Genomic DNA, 20723 nt, shown 5'->3' on the forward strand with positions numbered 1-20723 from the left:
CAGCCCAGAGCTCCCTGAGGTGCTGGTTGCTAGCAAGAAGAGAAAAGGAATCCTAGGAATTACTTTCTTTGCCATGAATATCCTTTTAATACATCTTCTTGTCCCTTTCCTGCCTCCTAATTCTCTCTCTCTCTCTCTCACACACACACACACACACACACACACACACAAACACACACAATCTTCTTGCAACAGCAGAGAAAATCAAGGTCATCCCTAGTCCTGGTCTACATACCTGTGTTTGTAAACAAGCATGTCTCACTAGAGTCAAAATGTATTCTTAACTAAAACACACTCACAAGGCCTTTCCTTGCAGTCAGGGCCCTCATCCAGTTTCTCAAATGCTCATGGACTGCAGAAAGCTACAGAGAAATGGCCAATTCCTGGTGACTCTTGGCAAGAAAAACATGTTTGAAGCATTTCTTGACTCAGAACTGAACTGGAACCACCCTGCCTTACTGCCGGGGCCCCCGGCAGCTGTGACCTGGAAACAGAAATTCGTCTGTTCTTCCTTCACCAACCAAGGAGACCACACAGAAGGCAGGAGGTGCCAGCCACAGCTGCCACCCTAGCCCTTCCTCCTGTCAGGGCCCCTCTGCCATCCAGACTACTGCTATGTGGAGTCGAGTTGGAGCTTGGGAAAGGGGGGTCTGGAGCAGGTAGAAGAACTGCCTCAAAATCCAGAACAAGCCCTGCCTCTTGAATTACCATTCAGATTCATTTCGAGATTGCAGAATGTGCTGGCAATGTTTTTCTAAAGGGCAACCCCGGTGATCCTGAGATGGGAAGCACCCTCCCCTCTGACATGTTTATTCCATCTTCCGGAGGGAGGGAGGGGACCAAGTTGGCTCAGCAACCCCACAGTCTGCATCTACACCAGTCACTTCAGCAGGAGCTTGACAGTCAACCAGGCTGGAAACGAACACCTATGCCTTGAGCTAGAAGTATCTCCCTTAGCAATACCTAATGGCAAAGACCCCAGTGCATTTAACATGTCTCTTTCCCTCCCTCATTGAGCCACATCATGGAGAATAACAATCAGTGTTCAAAACAAATAAATCAAGCCATCATAGAAACAACTCTTCCAGATAGTCTTAGGAGAGGTTGAGAAGTATCTTCTTGTATTTAGGTAAGAAATTAAAATGGTGACTCAAATCATAATTTCAGCAAGGGACTTGTTACATGGTGCTTGGGAAGTTTCACAATCTCTCTGTACCCCTGAGGTACCGTTTTCAAAAGGGTGTCTTAGTTTGGGTTCTTCCAGAAGCAGACCCTGAGACAAAGATTGGAATACAGGTACTTTATTTGGGAGATGTTCCCAGGAAGCATTGGTAGGTGTTATGGATTGAACTGTGCCCTGCAAAAGATTGTTGAAGTCCTAACCCCCCTCCCCCTACCCAGTACCTGTGAATGTGATCTTATTTGGAAATAACGTGTTGGCAGATGCTCAAGTTAAGATGAGGTCACTGGAGTGGGCTCTAATCCAATAGGACTGTGTCCTTATAAAAAGGGGATGTTTGGACACGAAGACAGACTGGGCCATGTGGAGATGGAGACAGAGATCAGGGTGATGGATCTACAAGCCAAGGAGTGCCAAAAATTGCCAGGAAACAGCCAGAAGCTAGGGGAGAGGCATGGAACAGATTCTCTCTCAGAAGGAACCAACCCCGCTAACACACTGATTTTGGACTTCTACCCTCCAGAACTGTGAGAGAATCAATATCTGCTTTTTAAGCCAACCAGTTTGTGGTACTTGGTTACAGCAGCCCTAGGAAATGGATATTGTAAATACGTGCGGGAGTCTGGCCGGAACAGGAAGGAACTCAATAAAGGAAGCCTTATTGGCTAGTTACCCCTGTTAACAACAGGGCTTCATCATGCTGGCAAATTCGAGGAAACAGCCTGAAACAGGGAGTGCAGAGTTACCACACGTGACGGCAAAGCCTTTTGGGTCAGAATTCAGTCACTGGCTGAGGGCTGCTCCAGCAGGGCGTTAATTCTCCTGCACTGGCAGCCTGTAGGTGCACAGGGTGGAGCAGACTCCAGGGCCAGAGCTAGGCCTCGGGCCAAGAGGTGCAGATGACAACAGCTGGAAGGCAGGCCAGGAGCTGAGGGGGAGGCCAACGTGGTATGAACAGGCACCATCCACTACAAAGGACGTGCTAAACTTTCCTCTGCTGTTGGGAGCTTCTGTTGCAGAATTTAATACATAGGTTATGTAAGAAGAGTAAAGTATCATTGGCCCCTCTTTTCATTGGAACAATCCTGCCAATCAGTGCCCCAAAATGTCCCCCCAATCATTTGCCTGTTCTGATTGCCATGGAGGTGTGAGTAGGGCACGAGAGGTGCTCAAAAGGGATGGAGCTTCTAAGCCCTTACCTGGGCATTTGCACTCATGCTGCTGTCATGCCTTTGATATGTACTTCCCTTTCTTGGGGTGTCTTCCTCTCCTCTGCTTTGTATTAAGTCCTGCCCATTCAAATCCTTTGACCCCAAAGTGCATCCCTTTACTCCTCCAGCCTAGCTTTCTGATAGCCCTCACATTTTGAACCATTCAATATAGTCCTCCATTGAGCTTTTCTCGATCTGTATTCTGTAGGCCATTTAATAGGGGTTCCCTGAAAAAATAAATGCCAAATGGGGTCAAATCAATTAGCACAGCACTGCATGGTATATCTCCCTCTCTTCCTCCTGGGGGTGTGTAAGGCACATTTGCAGAGAGAAGGTTCTGACAAGTTCTGCAGTGAAACAACAACAAACAAAACCTTCCTTAAGTTCGCTCAGACTAGCGTTTCCAATATTTCTGTCCCCTCTTTCTGTGGTACAGCATTCCTATCTTGAAGAACACAGTTTTGGAAACAATCCCTTTGTTATAAACTTCAGTGAACAAGGCCTTTAGGAGTCAGCTCCTTTAGATGAAGAAGGTTGGCTCATGTGAGCAGCTGATCCCAGGGAGGCAAGTCAGTACTGGGCCTGGAGTGGGGGTGGGCTATGTGTCTCAGTCCCAAGGGCCATGAGTGGAAGGTGCCCCCAGGCTCTCATCCCAGAACCATCCTGAGGGTGGGGAATGAGTTTCCAGGGATGGGCAGGGACTGCTAAGAGCCCTCGCAGGTGTTTCCTGATTTCCTGAGGTAAGACATCCTGTTCCTAACACCAGATCTGCCCTTTTCCAACTTTTTGTGGCAAACAAACCTCAACTCCTCCCTCTAAGTTTATGACAAATGTAGGCTCTTATCCGCACCCAGAGGAAATATGGTTCACAGTGGGGGCCAGGTTGACTGGGGCCAAAGTCCAGCTCTGCTAGCTTTGTACCCCTGGGCCTCCGCTCCCCACCTGCATAATGAGGACACCAATAAAAGTCCCACAGGATTAGCTGACCTAATGCATGTAAACAACACAGAAAACAAGCTCCTCTCAACAAGTGTTAACTGTTACTGCAGCTCATATCACTTTACCAGACTATTCGGATACATCTATCAGCCCTCGAAACTGTGAGTTCTCCAAGCACAGCAACTGGGATGTATCACGGTGCAGCACCCGACGTGTAATAGTGCTTCCTCAGAAAATACATTTAGGATGAATTAAGGCACGGCTATGCTCTGCATTTTATTTCTACCTCTGATAATATTTCCGACAAGGAAATGTATCGTTAAAACATACCCTCTTCATTCATAGAAAGATTACCTGATTTTTCTCTCATTGGTTTTAGTCTTCTCTCTCCAGCTAGATTAACCTAACAGATGCCCTGTCATGACTAGAGGTGAGTCTGTCTGTCAGGGCATTGGATCAGTGGGTCACTGTCCTTGTGGTCACCATGGCCCCGGGGCAGTCACAGCAGAGATGTTTAAGCTCTTAAAAGGAAATTCTTCCAAGTCCAAGGGGTCAATCCTGCTCACCCCAGGGAGGTCGTCCATTGGTGAACAACTGACAGGAAAATCTGGGCACATCCCTCCTTAAGAAAATTAAACGTGTCTGTCTATTCTACGATAATCCAATAAGTGAAAATTCACACTCATGAAAATAGCTAAATTAGAAAATGAACCCTTGCATTACTAAATGATTCAATAAACACTCTCCTAAGTATATTTTAAGTGTTGTTATAATATTCTCTTCCACAAAACTTTCCAAGGGCCTCATCTAGCAGGGGAAGGTCCCCTTGTATGTGGCTGATATTTTCTTTTTTAAAAAGCAGTTTTGGGCTTCCCTTGTGGCGCAGGGGTTGAGAGTCCACCTGCCGATGCAGGGGACGCGGGTTCGTGCCCCGGTCCGGGAAGATCCCACACGCCAAGGAGCAGCTGGGCCCGTGAGCCATGGCCGCTGAGCCTGTGCGTCCGGAGCCTGTGCTCCACAACGGGAGAGGCCACAACAGTGAGAGGCCTGCGTACCACAAAAAAAAAAAAAAAAAAAAAAAAAAGCAGTTTTGTTGAGGCATAATTTACATACATAAGGCATTTTCTGAACCTATATGTACTAATAATATATGGAATTTGGGTCACTTGTTCATTCATTAAACTTTTATTTTATACCAATAAAAAGCACTCTGGCTCGGTGTGTGTGTGTGTGTGTGTATGTGTGTGTAGCTTTCTTTTTGCCTGTCCACTGTCTGCCTTGCTCCTGACAGGATTCTGGGAGGAGTGCTGACTTTATTTTCTCCCAGAGGCTGCAGGAGAGTAGGTCGTGGGAACCAAGGCCCTCAGATAGCCTGCTGTCTTGTAGGTGGGCAAGTCAGGGCCTGTGGCACTAATGGGCAAAAAACTTAAAAACAATGGGAAGTTGATCAAATGAGGCTCCCCAGCAGCATCAACTGTCCCTATCTGGGGTTTCCTCCTGGTAGGGATGACCCAGTGCTTTTTTGCACCTCCTGAAATAGTTGAAGGATGTCCCCCTGCTTATGGAAGTGGCCAGTCTGCCACCGACAGGGCCTCATGGCTAGAATGAACTAACATGGTCCAGCCAGCCACAGCCCTCTTGCAGTTGCCATTCCAATGTGAAGCCTCGTTACACACACCTGAGACCCAAGTGCCCAGCTCAGGAAACACCATTCCTTTACAGCAGGGGAGCCTGGCAGCCCAGAGGAACGATAGCTGGGGCGAGAATCAAAAATCCTGGGTTCAAGAGCTGACTCTGCTACATGACATTTGGCTGATTTATTGATCTCTTGGACCACCATTTCTTCCCTGGTAAAATCCAGAAGTAGAACTTGAAGGTATCTATCCTTTCCAGCCATATATTCCGTGATTCTGTCATACCAGAGCAAGGTCACAGAAAATCTTTCCCGAGAGGCTCCGTCTACTGTTCTTATCACTGAAAGTACAACTCACTGACAGCATCCCCCATGCCCACCTCTGCTAATCACAATATTACCACAGGCCCCTTCTGATTACGAAGTAGTTAAACTACATGAGAGGTGCATTCCTGATGATTCTGCAAAATTCAAGTTAATTTCTCACAGGAATAAACACAATATCAGAGTCACATTATTGTAAATAGTGCACATAAATTGAGACCTTATTAAGTTTTTGTATTGCATTATTTTGAATTTACATAATTCAAAATCCCATTACATGTGATTTGTATATTCCCTTGGAAAGGATTTTTTAAAAACCTTCAGGGAAAAGGAATGAAGGTGATGGAAGAGAAAGATAATGTCATAGGGTCAAACTTGGAGAAAGACCATGGGTTTGAAGGAACTCTACACGGAAAGCATCCAGGACAATAGAGAGGACTCCCTAGAGAGGACCCAGTGGCACAATACCTGCTTCCTTGAGTGATCATTCTGCACTGAATCTGAGATTATTAGCCAATTTTGAGGCTAGATGTCTTTCCTTTTTAAGTTGAAATTACTCCAGGCTTGAATGCTGCTGCAAAATATTAACGCCAAATTTTAAAATCCCGTAGCAGCCAAATCCTCTGTTTATCCCTTGGCACAGAGGAGCCATTTTGTGCTCTTCAAAATGGCTGACAGGAATTTTCTGAGGAAGCTATGGTCTGAAACCAAATCAGCAATTAGATCGGCTTTGAGTCTGAGGCTTTATGTTTAGAGCCATAGCTAGAAACAAACAGATGTGTTTTTTCCAAACTGAAGAAATCAAGAAATTGTCATGAATATAAAAAGCTGCTCTCCAAACCTTCCCTTTCACATCCTCCCCACTGGCCATTTTGGATTGCAAGAGTTTGTGATTATAACTTTATTCACAATCCATTTTTGGTTTCCAAGTACCTCCCTCTCCAAGATGAAATTACAAAGCTTTGAAAGTTAGAGGCACCCTTCGCCTCACCCCAGAGAGCTATTCCTGACGAGATACTCTGTTGAAATGGAAGGAATTTGCTTTATAGCGGCCTCCCTTGTGGAATTATGGATGGGAACATTTAACAATACAGCATTTGCAATGGGCAGGTGAGAGCTGGCCAAGTTTTTAAAGGGGATTTCACAGGCCAGGTCAGCAGGGAGATGGATGGGTGAGCTGCGGTAGATACAATTATTTGACTTTCTGAGCTGTTCTTTTGAAGCCTCTACACTTAATAGAAAGAAAAATAATAAGCCTCTTTGCCAACCTTTTGTAGCTCAATCTTTATTGTTCCCACCGAAATCCAAAGAAAACAGACAAGATTCATTTTGTCCAGAAAGCATTTGTGTATTTTATATAGGTCTGGGTTTTGAAGCATTGATAGTGAAGTGGGAGAAAAGACAAAGATTTCTCTCTAATCTGAAGAAATCAAAGCGGGGAATTTCTGAAGCTCTCTAGCCTAGCTCAAAATAGTCTTGGTTGGTATCTCCTGATATACGCCTCCTTTGCTACTAAACTCAGCATGGAAATTAGCACAGGCTCACAAAACGATGAAAATTAGACCAGACCACAAAGAAGCAAGCCTGTAGGGAAATTAAGACTTTTTCATAAAACCTGAGAACACGACCTATAGAACTAGGGAAGCTTTCTTTTACCTGTGGGCTCTCAATCACTCAACATCCATCTCCAAGACACCGGCCTCGTCAATGGACTGGTTGGGCCAACCATCTACAGAATTGTTTGTTTTCCTTGGGGCACAAGAGAAGTGCTTGGTAAATATTTACTCATTGGTAAGTCAAGTGGTTTACCAGATGACTTGTTTTATTTTGTTTTTGTTTCTGTTTAAGTTAAAAATTCCTTAATTTTTATTCCCGGTACCACTATCACAATTTACAAGACAACATACCTGATGTAAAGAAATGAAAAAGACAAATCTACAAGACATAAAAGACCTCAGGAATGTACATCTAACTGACACTACATTGCAGTAATCAATAGCTGCACTTTTTGCAAACTGTGGCTATGACAGTCCTGAACAAGAAGTTTTCCTGTTTAAGCTGCAATAACTTTTCTGACTACGGATCCTTGTTCCTTCTGTAGCACATTTTTACAGTTCGTCTAATGCACTTGGGACGACTGCCTCACAGCAACCTGCAGCTTTCCTGACGACTCCTCACTCTCTCCTGCTAAGAACTTCAACCCTTTTCTGCTGAGTTTTTAGAACCTTCTGATTCCATATCCACCCCTCCACTACCAGATCCATAACCACAGGGACTGCTCAAGCTTCTTCCACCAAAACTGCCCCCCTTCATGGGCCCATAATTTGATTACTGTTGTTCACTATAATTTCCAAAATCATTATAGTATCCTCCACTACCATAGTTACCACCGCCAAAATGTCCTCCTTCATTATAATCATCATATCCTCTGCCACCACTAGCATTTCTACCACCTTGGTTTGCATATCCTGGTCCACCACCACGTTAGCCTCCTCTAAGGCTATAACCAGGACCATCACAATAGCTGCCACCATCACCTCCAGATCCATTATATCCACCATCATCCTGCTGCCACCACCTACCTCCACAACCACAGGCTCCTCTTCAACCAACGTGTCCTCCATGACCCATTAAGTTGCCACATCTACCTCCACCTCTTTGCAATCCCACAGACTGCAATTTCTTACTTAGAAAAGGTCTTTTTCACTTCACAGTTATGCCCATTGAGAGTGTGGTGTTTCTGAACAACAGTTTTATCAACTGTATCATGATCACCAAAAATCACAAAAGCAGACTTTCTCTTTTTTCCACTCTGCCTGTCTTCCATAATGTCTATGATTTCAATCTTGCTATACTTTTCAAAGCAGTCTTTCAAATTAAATTCTTCTATATCTTCTTTAATGCCACCAAGAACAATTTTCTTCACTGTTAGATGGACTCTACAGAAGCCTCTCTAGAAAGAGCTCTCTTTGGCTTCACCACACACACATCAGCCTTGTGTGGTCCAGCACACGTTGCCGCATCCACCTCGTGTGACTACAAGAGTAAGTCACAAAACCAAAGGCCCTGGGATGTTTGGTTTGGGGGTCTCTCATCACCACACAGTCTGTGAGTGTGCCCCACTTCTCAAAATGTTCAGCACTCAGACCACCAATGAACAGTTTTCTCACTTGCTCTGGTTCCTTTGGATCATGGCCATGGTGCAAATATATGTATAATTCTAAGTACTTTAGCAAGAACGGCAGATCAAGAAGTATTTTAAAGCAGCAAACTTTTTTTTCTTAATTCATATTTTCAACTGGGTGTTGCAAAGAAAAGACAGGACACAGAATTAAATTCCCGTCGCCTTAGAAAGGTCTGTAAGGCCTAAAAATGCGCCATTTGCACCATTTTCTGCCAGGCACCTCCTCCCTTTTCCTTCCAATTCCACGCTCTCTTTCCCAACGAAGGAGCAAGGTGGCCCTTGTGGGCAAATGTGCCATTCAGATGGTTTGAATAACCAGATATGAAAAATAACTATCAGTCTGGTGATACGAACTCTCGACAGCCAGAATAGGTCACCACAAGCCACCTTATTGAATTGCTTATCTATTCTGAGGGCAGGAAGAAAGAAAAGCATCAAATGTATTTGGACTCTTTTAGTCCAAACTCAGAGGATGGCCACTGTGGGAGGAACTGGTGAGAATTTGGGGAGCTGGTGACATTTTCTGCTGACGGGTACGTGTTCCTGAAACTCTGTGTGCTGGGCCTCCACTCTGAGAAGGGCTCACCGTAGGGAACTGTTTGTGTTGGGTTTTTAACCTTGAGTTATGAGAAGAACAATTTTCCACCTTCCTTTGTCACCTCAACGCTGGTAACAATGTCAACAGTGGGTCTGGGAGATCCCCAGGTATGTGGACTTCGTTATAAGGGGAAGACAGGGTTTCTACAGGTCAGGGTGGGAGTAGGGTAGGCATTCTAAGTAGAGGGAACTGGGAGGAAGGTGGAAAGAAAGAAAGACAGCAGGCTTACTTGGGAGATGGCAGAGTTCTGAGGGCAGTTGGGAGACCTGAGACGTCTCCGCATCTATGAAGAAGCTGCTCCCACCTCTCCATGATCCTAGAGATTCTAGCTTGGACAGAAGTTTTCTTGACTCCCTTCTGCACAGAATGCCTGGAATGGGCTCAGTGAAATCTCAGCCCTGCCATTCTCTTGCCTAGCTGGCCAGTTCTAAGCTCAAGCAATGTTTGCCCTTCCTTCTACAGAGCTGTCCGGCTGCCACCAACCTCCTCTTAAATGCACACATTATACACAGACAGCCACTCACTGGTGCACACAGAAAGACTTACCTGCAGACGCAAGACACGTCCATCTGCATACAGACAGGCGCACACACAATGCACCCACACGCTGGGACACACTGGAACACGTGCACCAACACACAGCCTCACACACACCTCCACATGCACACTGGGGCACAGGCATCTGTACCCCCAGCAGAGCACACAGGTAAACACACACCAGCACATGTGCGTGCCGCACCCGCGCCGAGCTATAAGCCGCAGGACGGGGCCTGGGCACAGGCTGGTCCCACGCTGCAGCCCCACTTCAGCGGCCTTCTCCCGGGAGCACGCTGCTCTGGCCAGTCTGCCTCCCACAGCTGCAGATCGAAAGCCCCCTGCCCCACCCCCAGGCTGTCTCTTCTACTTTGCCTGTAATACCTCCTCCCTCCAAGTCTCCACTGCCACACCCAGCCTGCATGAGGAAAAGGCAGTCCTAACTCAGGGCCGACATTCACATGATGGCTTCGAGCCAGTGCAACGTCTCATGCTGGGGACCTGGTGAAATGAAGGAACACACAGCTGACTTTCTAGTATCTACAGCGACAGAGAGAAGTGGTGATTTGTTTAATCCTAAATAGTGGTGTTGGTTTGTGTTCTGAGCCGTCTTCCCCAACTCCAGGGTTTGGCAAAGGCAATGCACCTGTAACCCAGCAGCCCTGCAAATAGCTGGAGAACCTCTCAGAGACTTCTCCTTTCCCAGCCCTCCTCCCATTCAGCTTGGGGAGTGGCCCCACTAAGAGCCACCCATATCCACAATCTGGCAATTTAATGCTTCCGCTCTGAGCATCAGATTTCTTATCTTGGTTTGCTTTGCTCCAGTCAACAGCAAAAGGGTTTGCACTCCCTGAGCTCAGCCCAGGCAGATTCAAGTGGACTCAAGGCTAAAATCTGACATAAGAAATTAATAACTGAGGGCTTTCCTGGTGGCGCAGTGGTTAAGAATCCACCTGCCAATGCAAGGGACACGGGTTTGAGCCCTGGTCCAGGAAGATCCCACATGCCGCAGAGCAACTAAGCCCATGTGCCACAACTACTGAGCCTGTGCTCTAGAGCCCACGAGCCACAACTACTGAGCTCGTGTGCCACAACTACTGAAGCCCGCACGCCTAGAGCCCATGCTCTGCAACAAGAGAACACAACGAACAGTAGCCCCTGCTCTCCACAACTAGAGAAAGCCCGCGTGCAGCAACGAAGACCCAACACAGACAAAAATAAATAAATAAAATTTATGAAAAACAAAAAAGAAATTAAGAATTGATTATAGATATTTGTCATTTAAAGGTAATTCTCCCACTCCTTGAGGATTTATATAAAAAAACAAATCTCAACCCAGCATCTGTGTGTAATAATGTGCTATTCTCTTAGAAAACCTCACCGCACAAAACCTTACACACTGTATGAAGATACATTCTTACCAAACAGATTGGTTAACGGCTACTATTTAGGATCAAGTCTTCTCAAATACGATTTAATTTACACTTTGATTTACACATTTGAGTTCCACCTATGCATAACGTGGTCGGCAGGGGAGAGGACAGGGGGGCGGTACCTGCACACAGAGAAAGGGGCCAGACCCTCTCAAGAAAAGCTCCAAAATAGGTATATTTATTAACAGCAAAACAGAAAATATAGATTTTACCAATTGGGGAGAACATGATTTCAGAACTGTAATAATAGGCCAGAGAAAAATGCAATTCTATATTAACAACCAAATACTTCATACTCAGCAGAAAAACGTATATTTAAATGAGAATATTCAGCATCAAAACAATTATTTTTTCAGAAATTGAGAGGAAAATCATAATACGTGCTTACTAAGGGGAAATACCTTCAAAACTCTGCTTCAGAATTCAGTCAACTGATGTATAATACTGCAAATTGACAGCAGGCCTGGTAGACAGGCTGCATAGAACATTCAAGAGCACATACCTTGAACAAGGGATCAGAGAAACCATGTTTGGAGCCTGGTTCTACTCTTAGGCGAGTCACCAAACCTCTGAACCTCATTTTCTTTGTTTATAAAAAGAGAATCTTAAAATCAATACTTTTTCTGCTACTTGCCATTGGACGGTTATGAATGAAGGTGCTGGAAAGCATTTTGTAAATATAAAGGGACGACTGCACTAACAGAACAGTTGTCTGGACCAGCGAGGATCCTGCCTGTCTTTGTTTGAATGCTTTCTATTTCTTTTTTTCCCCTTGAGCCTGCAAATTAATTGCTGAGTAGAACAAATCATAACAGGCAAGCAAAGCGGACAGTGGAAGCTCCTAACATTTCCACCACTGCAGTTTAGCTGCTTCAGACCTCAATTTGCTTTCTCTTCAAGTCAGTGCTCACCAACAAAGTCCTTGTGTGGCCATAAATCTGCATCCAACGCACAAGCATAAGGGACAAGGCAGAAAACGTTGGAATCTGTCCTTGGATTTTTCACAACAGAGACTCCCACTGGAGAATTAAAAATATTGTGATAAGGGGGAAGTCCGCATGTTTTTTTTAAAGTTCTAAGTTTATTGTTTATTTGGAGCTTCAGGGAAGAATGAAGTTTAGGTTCCTAATTATATGAGCCAATACCAGTGGGGTGAGAAGCTAGGTAACTTAAACGTTCTTAAAAACTTGGTAATAGGGCTTCCCTGGTGGCGCAGTGGTTGGGAGTCCGCCTGCTGATGCAGAGGACACGGGTTCGTGCTCCGGTCCGGGAAGATCCCACATGCCGTGGAGCCGAGAGGCCCGTGAGCCCAGGCCCGTGAGCCATGGCCGCTGAGCCTGCGCGTCCAGAGCCTGTGCTCCGCAACGGGAGAGTCCACAACAGTGAGATGCCCGCGTACCGCAAAAAAAAAAAAAAAACAACAAAATAAACCCAACTTGGTAATTACAAGACCATACGCAATTCATTTCACAGATGCGAAAACTAAAGAGATTCCTGCCCAAGTTTACTGCAATTTAGTGACAAGGGAAGACAAAGAAAGCATGTGTACCAGGGTTTCCACTTTCTTCCACTGGGAAAATGATATCCTTTATTTTGTAGGTTGAGAAACTGAGGCACACATGATAATGACTACTGCTTTCCGAGCACCTCTTGTGTGTAGGCACTTCCGAGCAGTATCTCCACTCCACGGTGCTCTGTGTGAGGTAGACACGGTTACCGCCATCTCACAGAGGAAGAACGGGGCTCCGAAGGTAGGCAACTGGCCACAGATCAGGACTTGGATCCAGATCTTTCTGGTTCCATGGTCTCCTCTCTCCCTCCACCCTATCGCCTGCTCCAGAAAAGACAAGAAACACTTGCAGATGGTCAGAGAGTTAGGGAAAAAAACTCTCTTTCCTTGACAGAAAAACTGTTTAGACTTCAACAGAAGTCTAAAGTATCCTGTGAAATGTTCCTTTACTTTAACCTATTCCTTTAATTGTCAGCCCTGGAGAAATAAGCCCAAGGAAGTAAATTCAGAAGAAATTTTAAAAGCTACAGATGTAAAGATTTTCTTGCAGCATTAGCTATAATAACAAAAATTAGAGACAGCTCAAATGTCCAACAATAATGAAATAGTAAAGAAAATAGGATGCATAAACTATGGACATTTACATAGCGATTAAAAACAATCATAAGGCTAAGTATCAAAAAAGATGCTCAGAATAAAATATTAAGGAAAAAAAGCACTTGAAATTGTTTTTGTAATAACAACTATATAAAGATATTTAAACACTTATAAAAATACTGGAATGGAATATTTTTTTAATTTATAACTTCCTCTGATTTTATGATATTTTTGGTAAACTACCTCAAATTAAGAGAGAGAAAAAAAATGATAGCTAGTTGGGATATTTACTTAGTAACTTAGACCAATTTGGACTATAATGATGAGATATCCTGCTTATTTTTTTTCTTTCTATATTTTGAAGCAGTTGGGCAATGGAATAATGCGATTTATGCTATAATCCACAAACTCTTATTTTTCTCCTTGGTGCCTTTCATTAGTGTATTAATTCATTAGTTAATCTCCAACGGTGGTAGCCTTCTTTATTTTCTGCTTTTCCCTAGTGTTAAAGCCAAGTCAGAAAAATGAGCATCTTTCTTTGTCTAATTTTTGAGATATAGTGTTAGTTGAATCATATGAAATTATCATTTTTGTAGGTCCCAAATAAATGAATATAGGAAATTTCATACGGTCCAACCAGAAAATTTTAACAACGGTAGGATTTTGTCCAAAACTGTCCTTGTAAATCATTTTGAATCCATCTGTTTACTCAAACTGCCCTGTCCCCTCCACCAGCTTAGTTTCTGTGTTTTTTTAAAGTACTTTGTCTAATGCTAAGTTCTCTAGAAGAAAGGTCCAAATAATGCCACTCCAATATACAACCCCCCTCCCTAAACCATTAAAGTGAATTTAATCACATGGAAAGGTCTAGATTTCCTTCATTCACCCACCTTTCAATTCACTCAACAAATATTTACTGCATGTGATCTCTGCTCCAGGCACTATGCTAAGTGCTGGGACACATCCCTGAGCAAGACTGAAGCGTCTTTTCCCTCAGAAAACATAGACTGTGTTTGAGACTGGAGGGAATGGCTATGTATGTGCAGTGACTAAACTGACTGTTTTGTTTCAATTAACAGATCAAATGACTAGTGTGATTATTTTTTAACCAAATGGACTTTATGTTTTCTCAAATTGATTAAATCTACCGTCACTTTAATGTTAATAAGAACTAGCCCTGGCCCAAGCAGAGAAGAAATTTATTTTGAACTATCGTTGCTATTTATTTAATCAGTTAGCTGACCCATAGGTAAATAAGGCTCAGGAGAAAAAGGATTACAGAGTGTGTGTTTGGACAACTCTAAAGCAAGACAGTTCCCTAACGGTGACTGAATCCTTCAAAATAAAACAAGACACAGTGCCCAGGGATTCTTGAAAGTAAAAGTGTATATCCAGTAAAAAATTAAATCTAATTTTTTAAAGACAAAGGCAAAAATAAAAAGAATTTGAAAATAAATTCAGCAGTGGTCATTCACCTAAACAAGAGTTTCCCAGCGCCATTTCTGGGGGATGTTTTGCAGCAGCAGATGTGTAAACAGGCCAGCAAATCTGAGAACTGCCAAGGTAGAAAATGAAGTAGATCATCTGGATGAGCAGAGCCAGATGACCAGAGGTCAAAATAAACCATTGGTGAAAATGCCACCGATGAAAAACTTTTCCTGGCATCACATAAAAGCTTCCCTCAAGCCCAGCTCCAAGCAGTTTAAGCAAAGGTCTGGTTTCGAGGAGTGTTCATTTAAATACCTTGGTCACTGTGCATCCACACCAACCATTTGGCTGCAAATTCTGGATGGCCACCTTGACCAGTGATGACCAGGGGGACTGTGTTCTAACTTGCTCCCCCGAACTACTTATATGTATTGTCAGTCATGTTTTCACTTTGGGGGAATATCCCTTACAGAATAAGTGTCTCAGAAAAATAGAAATGGTAGCTGTAATGCTCATCCTATGACCCAGCAAAGTTTTGATGCTTGTTCACAGTTGGGCCCGCTGCTGGGAGGGATCACCGCTATGTTCCTGAGCTGTTACAGGTATGCTCAGAAAGCAAAAGAAGGATGAGCTGCATTTCAACAGATGGAGAAAATGCCCAGTGCTGCTTTACAACACAATCAAGAGCAAATTAAGAATCCTAACCATGGGTTTCCATTTCCTGTCCCTGGATAATGAGAACAAGAAAACAGGCCAGGATGTAATAATAGTAAGAATTAATACAACTTTCACGTATTGACTGTTTAGTACATATCAGGCACGTAACATTTACTTCTTATTTTCATAGCTCTGCAATGAAGGTTATTCTTACTTTAGAGGTGAGAAAACTGAGGCCCAGAGAGGTTAAGTAACTTGCCTAAGGTTGCACAGCTGGGAAATTGGCAGCACTGTGACTGGCCTGACTCTTCCCACCACACCTAGGATCATGCATTTCCTGAGACTTTGTGTCAAAGCTGCATTTCCTGACAAAGGAAGGACCAAGGTCACACTGACCACTGTGAGGCAGGGAGTTAGAGGCACTGAGGAGTTGAGGGCTCTGCAGGCAGAAGTCTGCCCATGCCATTAGACACGCCATCTTAATCTCTTCCAGCCTCGGCTGACCGTCTTGGCAGACTCACCCAGGGAGACCTCCTCAGGTAGACAGACTGGGTCGTTATTTGCCGTGATCTTAATGATCTGGGCATTTGCAAGAAAATGCAAATGGAAAAGTCTTAGTAAAAAGAAGATGCTTTAAAAGGGTTCGGGGATGAGTAACTTAACTGAGCAAGAAAAGAGGGAAGACCTCAACTCGAATTCCGTCAGTCAGTAGCCTTTCCTCCAAAGGAAATCATAGAGTGTGTCTTCTCAGCCAACACGGGTGCCATTTGTGGCCCTCGGTGTTAAAGGCCTCTCTAAGCCTCCGAGCCTTCCCTCAACAGGGCTAGGACACTTTGGAAAGCTTTTGTCCAGGAACCTTATCTAAAAATAGCTGAAATTTCAGTCTCCACACCAGCAAAGCAAGTGGCATTGAAAGATGAATCTAAGGCTTTTCTTTCTGTACACACCTTGTGGAAATGAGGCATGGCCCCCATCTTGTCTTCTGGGTGGGGTTTTGTTTACCACTGCTGGCAGCCACCAGCACCCAAGCAGCTTTTATTTCCTCTTCTAATTCCATTGCCCCAGCCTTGGCCCCAAGACCCAACACAAATAGACCCCTGAGGAAACTTCACATGGTAGAATTATCTACCAAGTGCCATCCCCCAAACCTGAAGCCCAAGGTCTGAATCTACCACTGTCAGCGGTTCCCTCTGAAGTCATTGAATTCACAGGCCATTTTGGCGTCTTGGGTCCTCTTGTGCCCTGCACACGAGGATGGGCTGCTCTGGGCTCACCCTGGTGTTCTTACCTATGGCACCGCGTGACTCATACCCAAGAAGGCTTTTCTGAGAAGAGAGCTGTCATCTTACAGAAAACCCCGCGATTACTTAGGCCTCGAAAAACCCGAGGTGCTAGGCAGCAGCTATGCCATGTTCCCTGGCAGGAACAAAAGCGCCAATGGCCTTTCCTGCCCTCCCCCCTTGTCGCCAAACTCCCTCCCACACCGAGGTGAGCTGTAAAGTGGAGGAAGGACATTGGTTTGTGACCACTCTCCTGGTTTCTTTAGATTCAAATACAGCTTGTCCCATATTTTGTAAAAAAATGCCAGGACGTCAATGCCCAGAGGCAGTCAATTTTGCTTCTTTTCACTTCTTCTTATTATCTGAGCTAGCAAACACGGTTAAGGGTAAAAGGATTCTAGAAAAGCCATACTCTAAGGACTGGAATGAAGTGAGGAGTAGGTTCTCTTGTTGGTTGGTTGTTCCTCGTGGTGGCTACTTAACAAGTCACATCCTCTCATCTGTCCCCTACATTCTGTCAGCATCTCTGGCTTTTTGGCCTCAGACAGAGAGCTGCCTGAAGCAAGAGGCGGTGGGTTAGTCACTGAGCCTGGATGGGTGTGTCATCAGGCAGCCCTTGGCTGTGGGGTACAGAGGCAGCCAAGTCAGAGCTAAGCCTAAATACAGACCCTGAAGAAGGCCACTCCCCTCCTTCATTAACCCAGTCAGTCTCTGGCCCATCAGGGTGTTTCAGGTCAGCCAGGGCCACAGCCATGACCCTCTCTGACCAACAACAAATGCAATGTTCTTTGTTGGCGAAGGAAGAAGGAAAGGGGCTGAGTGACGGAGCCAGCAAGGGTGTGAAAGAAGAATACATAAAGACTAGAAAAGTGCCTCAGCATGAAACATGGCCTGGCTGACATTTTCTGGTCCCTCCAGGCTTCTGTTAAATACTCCCTCTCCTCTTGTCCACATGGGGCCTGCCTCAGTTTCTCCTCATCCTTTCCCCACCACAGACTTTTCTCTCTCCTTTTATCACTGGAAAAATCCATACTTTGCACAGGTGTGTTTTCAAGCAGCTGGCTCTGAGCTGATGCCCAGCTTGGCCTTAATGAGGCAGATGCCTGCATCAAGCCAGACACTCCCCGCTCAGCTGCTCATTGATTTGGGGAGGGCAGGATTTAAAGGAGACACTGGTGCCTCACCAGCCCTCTGCTATCTCCCTCCACCCCCGACACACATGCACAAAGGGTTCCGAAAAGTTCTTTGCCATCGATACATCCGGCCTTACCTGTAATTGGGAAGTGTGCCTGCAGGGTGGCCACCGTAACAAGCGCCATCCACTTCATCTTGTCCTTCCCCAGGGGGGTGCCTGGGGGCAAAGGCCGAGGCAGCCGTGACTGGACGAGGAAGAGAAAAGCAGTCTCTTCGGCTGCAGCCTCCTCAGGAAGTGGAGGACGATGGGGCCTTTGAGAAGGCACCTGCCAGCAGGGCCAGGAAACTCACACTCCTTTCGGTTCACAGGCAGGAAGCTCTGGAGGTTTGAGGGTTTGTGGGGGGGGGGCGGTGTATGTGCACACACGTATGCGAGTGTGTGTCTGCCTGAATTTTTGCTTTTTTTTCTCGCTTAACCGTTGTTTTATTTTCCTTTTTTCCTAATTTTTGTCTAATTTTTATCTAACTCCTATCTTGATTGGTGACGTCAATCCCTAGGCAACTACAAGTTCCCAGTGCATGTAAGAACATTCGCCACTTTCCTAGATTCGTGTATTTTATGGCGGTTGGTAAGATGACAGAACTCTGGATTCAGAGTCAGGCGAAATGTAGAGACAGAATACTTGGGCCATAGTGCCATCTCTGCTACCTACCTGCTGTGCAGCCTTGAGTAAGTCACTCAGCATCTCTAGACCTCAGCGTCCTTACCTATAAAGCAAAGTGCTGGAGTAGATCTGAGGTTGCAGATCTGAACTTGGACCGTAGAAAATAGTATAGCTCACATAATACTTCAAACACTTTTGTTAGTTGTCAGAACCTAAACATTAGACTAATTTACAATAATAAAAAAAGATTAATACCAAGAAATAAACTTGATAGAAGGTGTAAGATCTATGTGAAACAAACTTTAAAGTGTTACTGAAGAATACAGAAAGGACTTGGGTAAATGGAAAGGTGTATCCTGGTCTTTGATAAAAATCTCCCTTTTAAGAAGACCACGATTCTCTCTAAATTTTTAAAAAAATTTTATTTTATTTATTTATTTATTTGGCTGTGTTGGGTCTTAGTTGTGGCATGCGGGATATTTGTTGCAGCATGCGGGAACTTTCGTTGTGGCACATGGGCTCAGTAGTTGCAGCGTGTGGGCTCAGTTGCCCCATGGCATACGGTATCTTAATTTCCTGACCAGGGATTGAACCCATGTCCCCTGCATCAGAAGGTGGTTTCTTAACCACTGGACCACCAGGAAAGTCCCTCTCTCTAAATTAATCAACCCATCCCTCTAAAAATGCCAACAAAAGTTTTAGAACAAGATAATCTGGGTCCAAAGTTTATATGAAAAAATTAATGTACAAAAATAGCCAGGACACCAAAAAAGCACAAGCAATCAAAGAAAAAATAGGTAAATTGGACTTCCTCAAAATTTAAAACTTTTGTGCATAAAGGACACTAACAAGAAAGTGAAAAGACAATCCATAGAAAAAATATTTCCATATCATATATTGATAAGGGTATAGTATTCAGAACATATAAATAACTCCTACAACTAAACTAGAAAAAAAAAAAAGTAAAAATCTGCCAAAGATCTGAATAGATATTTCTCCAAAGAGATATACAAATGGCAAATAAGCACATGAAAACTTGCGCAATATCTTTGGTCATTAGGGAAATGCAAATCAAAACTACAGTGAACTATTACTTCATACACACTAGGACAGCTAAAATTTAAAAACACAAGGTGTTGGTAAGGATGTGAAGAAATTGGAACTCTTGTACATTGCTGGAGGGAATGTGGAATGGCAAGGCCCCTGTGGAAAATGTGTGTGGCATTTCCTCAAGAAGGAGAAGTTACAACAGACGCCGCAGAAATACATAATCAAAGTTAAAAGACAAATAATCACATGGGTCAAGTATTTGCAACTGATCTCTAGGCAAGCGCTAATTTTCTTAACATACAAAGAGGGAAAGATATAAACAGGCAGTTCCCAGAAAAAGAAATACAAATGTCTCTAAAGGAAAGATCTTTAACCTCATTTTGAAGTTTGATGACAGTGTTGGTAAGGGGGTAGGCTTTATCTTACATGACTTATGGTAGTGTTTGATTAAATAAAATTCTATGAAGGGCAAATTGGCAATTTGTATCAAACTTACAAATGCAAAAATATTTTAACTCAGAAATTCCACTTCTAGGAATTTATCCTACAGGTAGAGTTACATACATGTGAAATGAGCTAGGCACAAATTATTTTACTATTGTTGATAAGAGCAAAAGATTTATAATCAACTTAAATATTCATCAATAAAGGACTTTTACTGTCACAAATGCATTTAAAAGAACAAAGATAAAAAAAATTAAAGATGATACCAACAGATGGAGAGATAATACCATGTTCTTGGATTGGAAGAATCAATATTGTGAAAATGACTATATTACCCAAAGCAATCTACAGATTCAATGCAATCCCTATCAAATTACCAATGGCATTTTTTACGGAACTAGAACAAATCATCTTAATATTTGTATGGAGACACAAAAGACCCCGAATAGCCACAGCAGTCTTGAGGGAATAAAACGGAGCTGGAGGAATCAGACTCCCTGACTTCAGACTATACTACGAAGCTACAGTAATCAAGACAATATGGTACTGGCACAAAAACAGAAATATAGATCAATGGAACAGGATAGAAAGCCCAGAGATAAACCCATGCACGTACAGTCAACTAATCTATGACAAATGAGGCAAGGATATACAATGGAAAAAAAACAGTCTTTTCAGTAAATGGTGCTTGGTTATCCAGCTACATGTAAAAGAATGAAATTAGAACACTCCCTAACAGCATACACAAAAATAAACTCATGCAGCTCAATATTAAAAAAATGAACAACCCAATCCAAAAATGGGCAGAAGGCCTAAGTAGACATTTCTCCAAAGAGGACATAAAGATGGCCAAGAAGCACATGAAAAGCTGCTCAACATCACTAATTATTAGAGAAATGCAAATCAAAACTACAATGAGGTA

General features: G+C 43.8%; 1 protein-coding gene across 1 annotated transcript in view; it reads right to left on the reverse strand.

Moving 5' to 3' along the window:
• Nucleotides 1–17851, reverse strand: part of CD247 (CD247 molecule) — a 79203-nt gene extending 61352 nt beyond the window's left edge. The window contains exon 1 of the mRNA XM_055084229.1: nucleotides 17779–17851. Within this exon, the coding sequence (XP_054940204.1) occupies nucleotides 17779–17836 (58 nt within the window). The 5' untranslated portion in view covers nucleotides 17837–17851. The remainder of the gene's footprint in view (nucleotides 1–17778) is intronic.
• Between the last annotated feature and the right edge of the window lie 2872 nt (nucleotides 17852–20723).

This window comes from Physeter macrocephalus, chromosome 4, assembly GCF_002837175.3.
Source record: "Physeter macrocephalus isolate SW-GA chromosome 4, ASM283717v5, whole genome shotgun sequence".
Lineage (NCBI taxonomy): Eukaryota > Metazoa > Chordata > Mammalia > Artiodactyla > Physeteridae > Physeter > Physeter macrocephalus.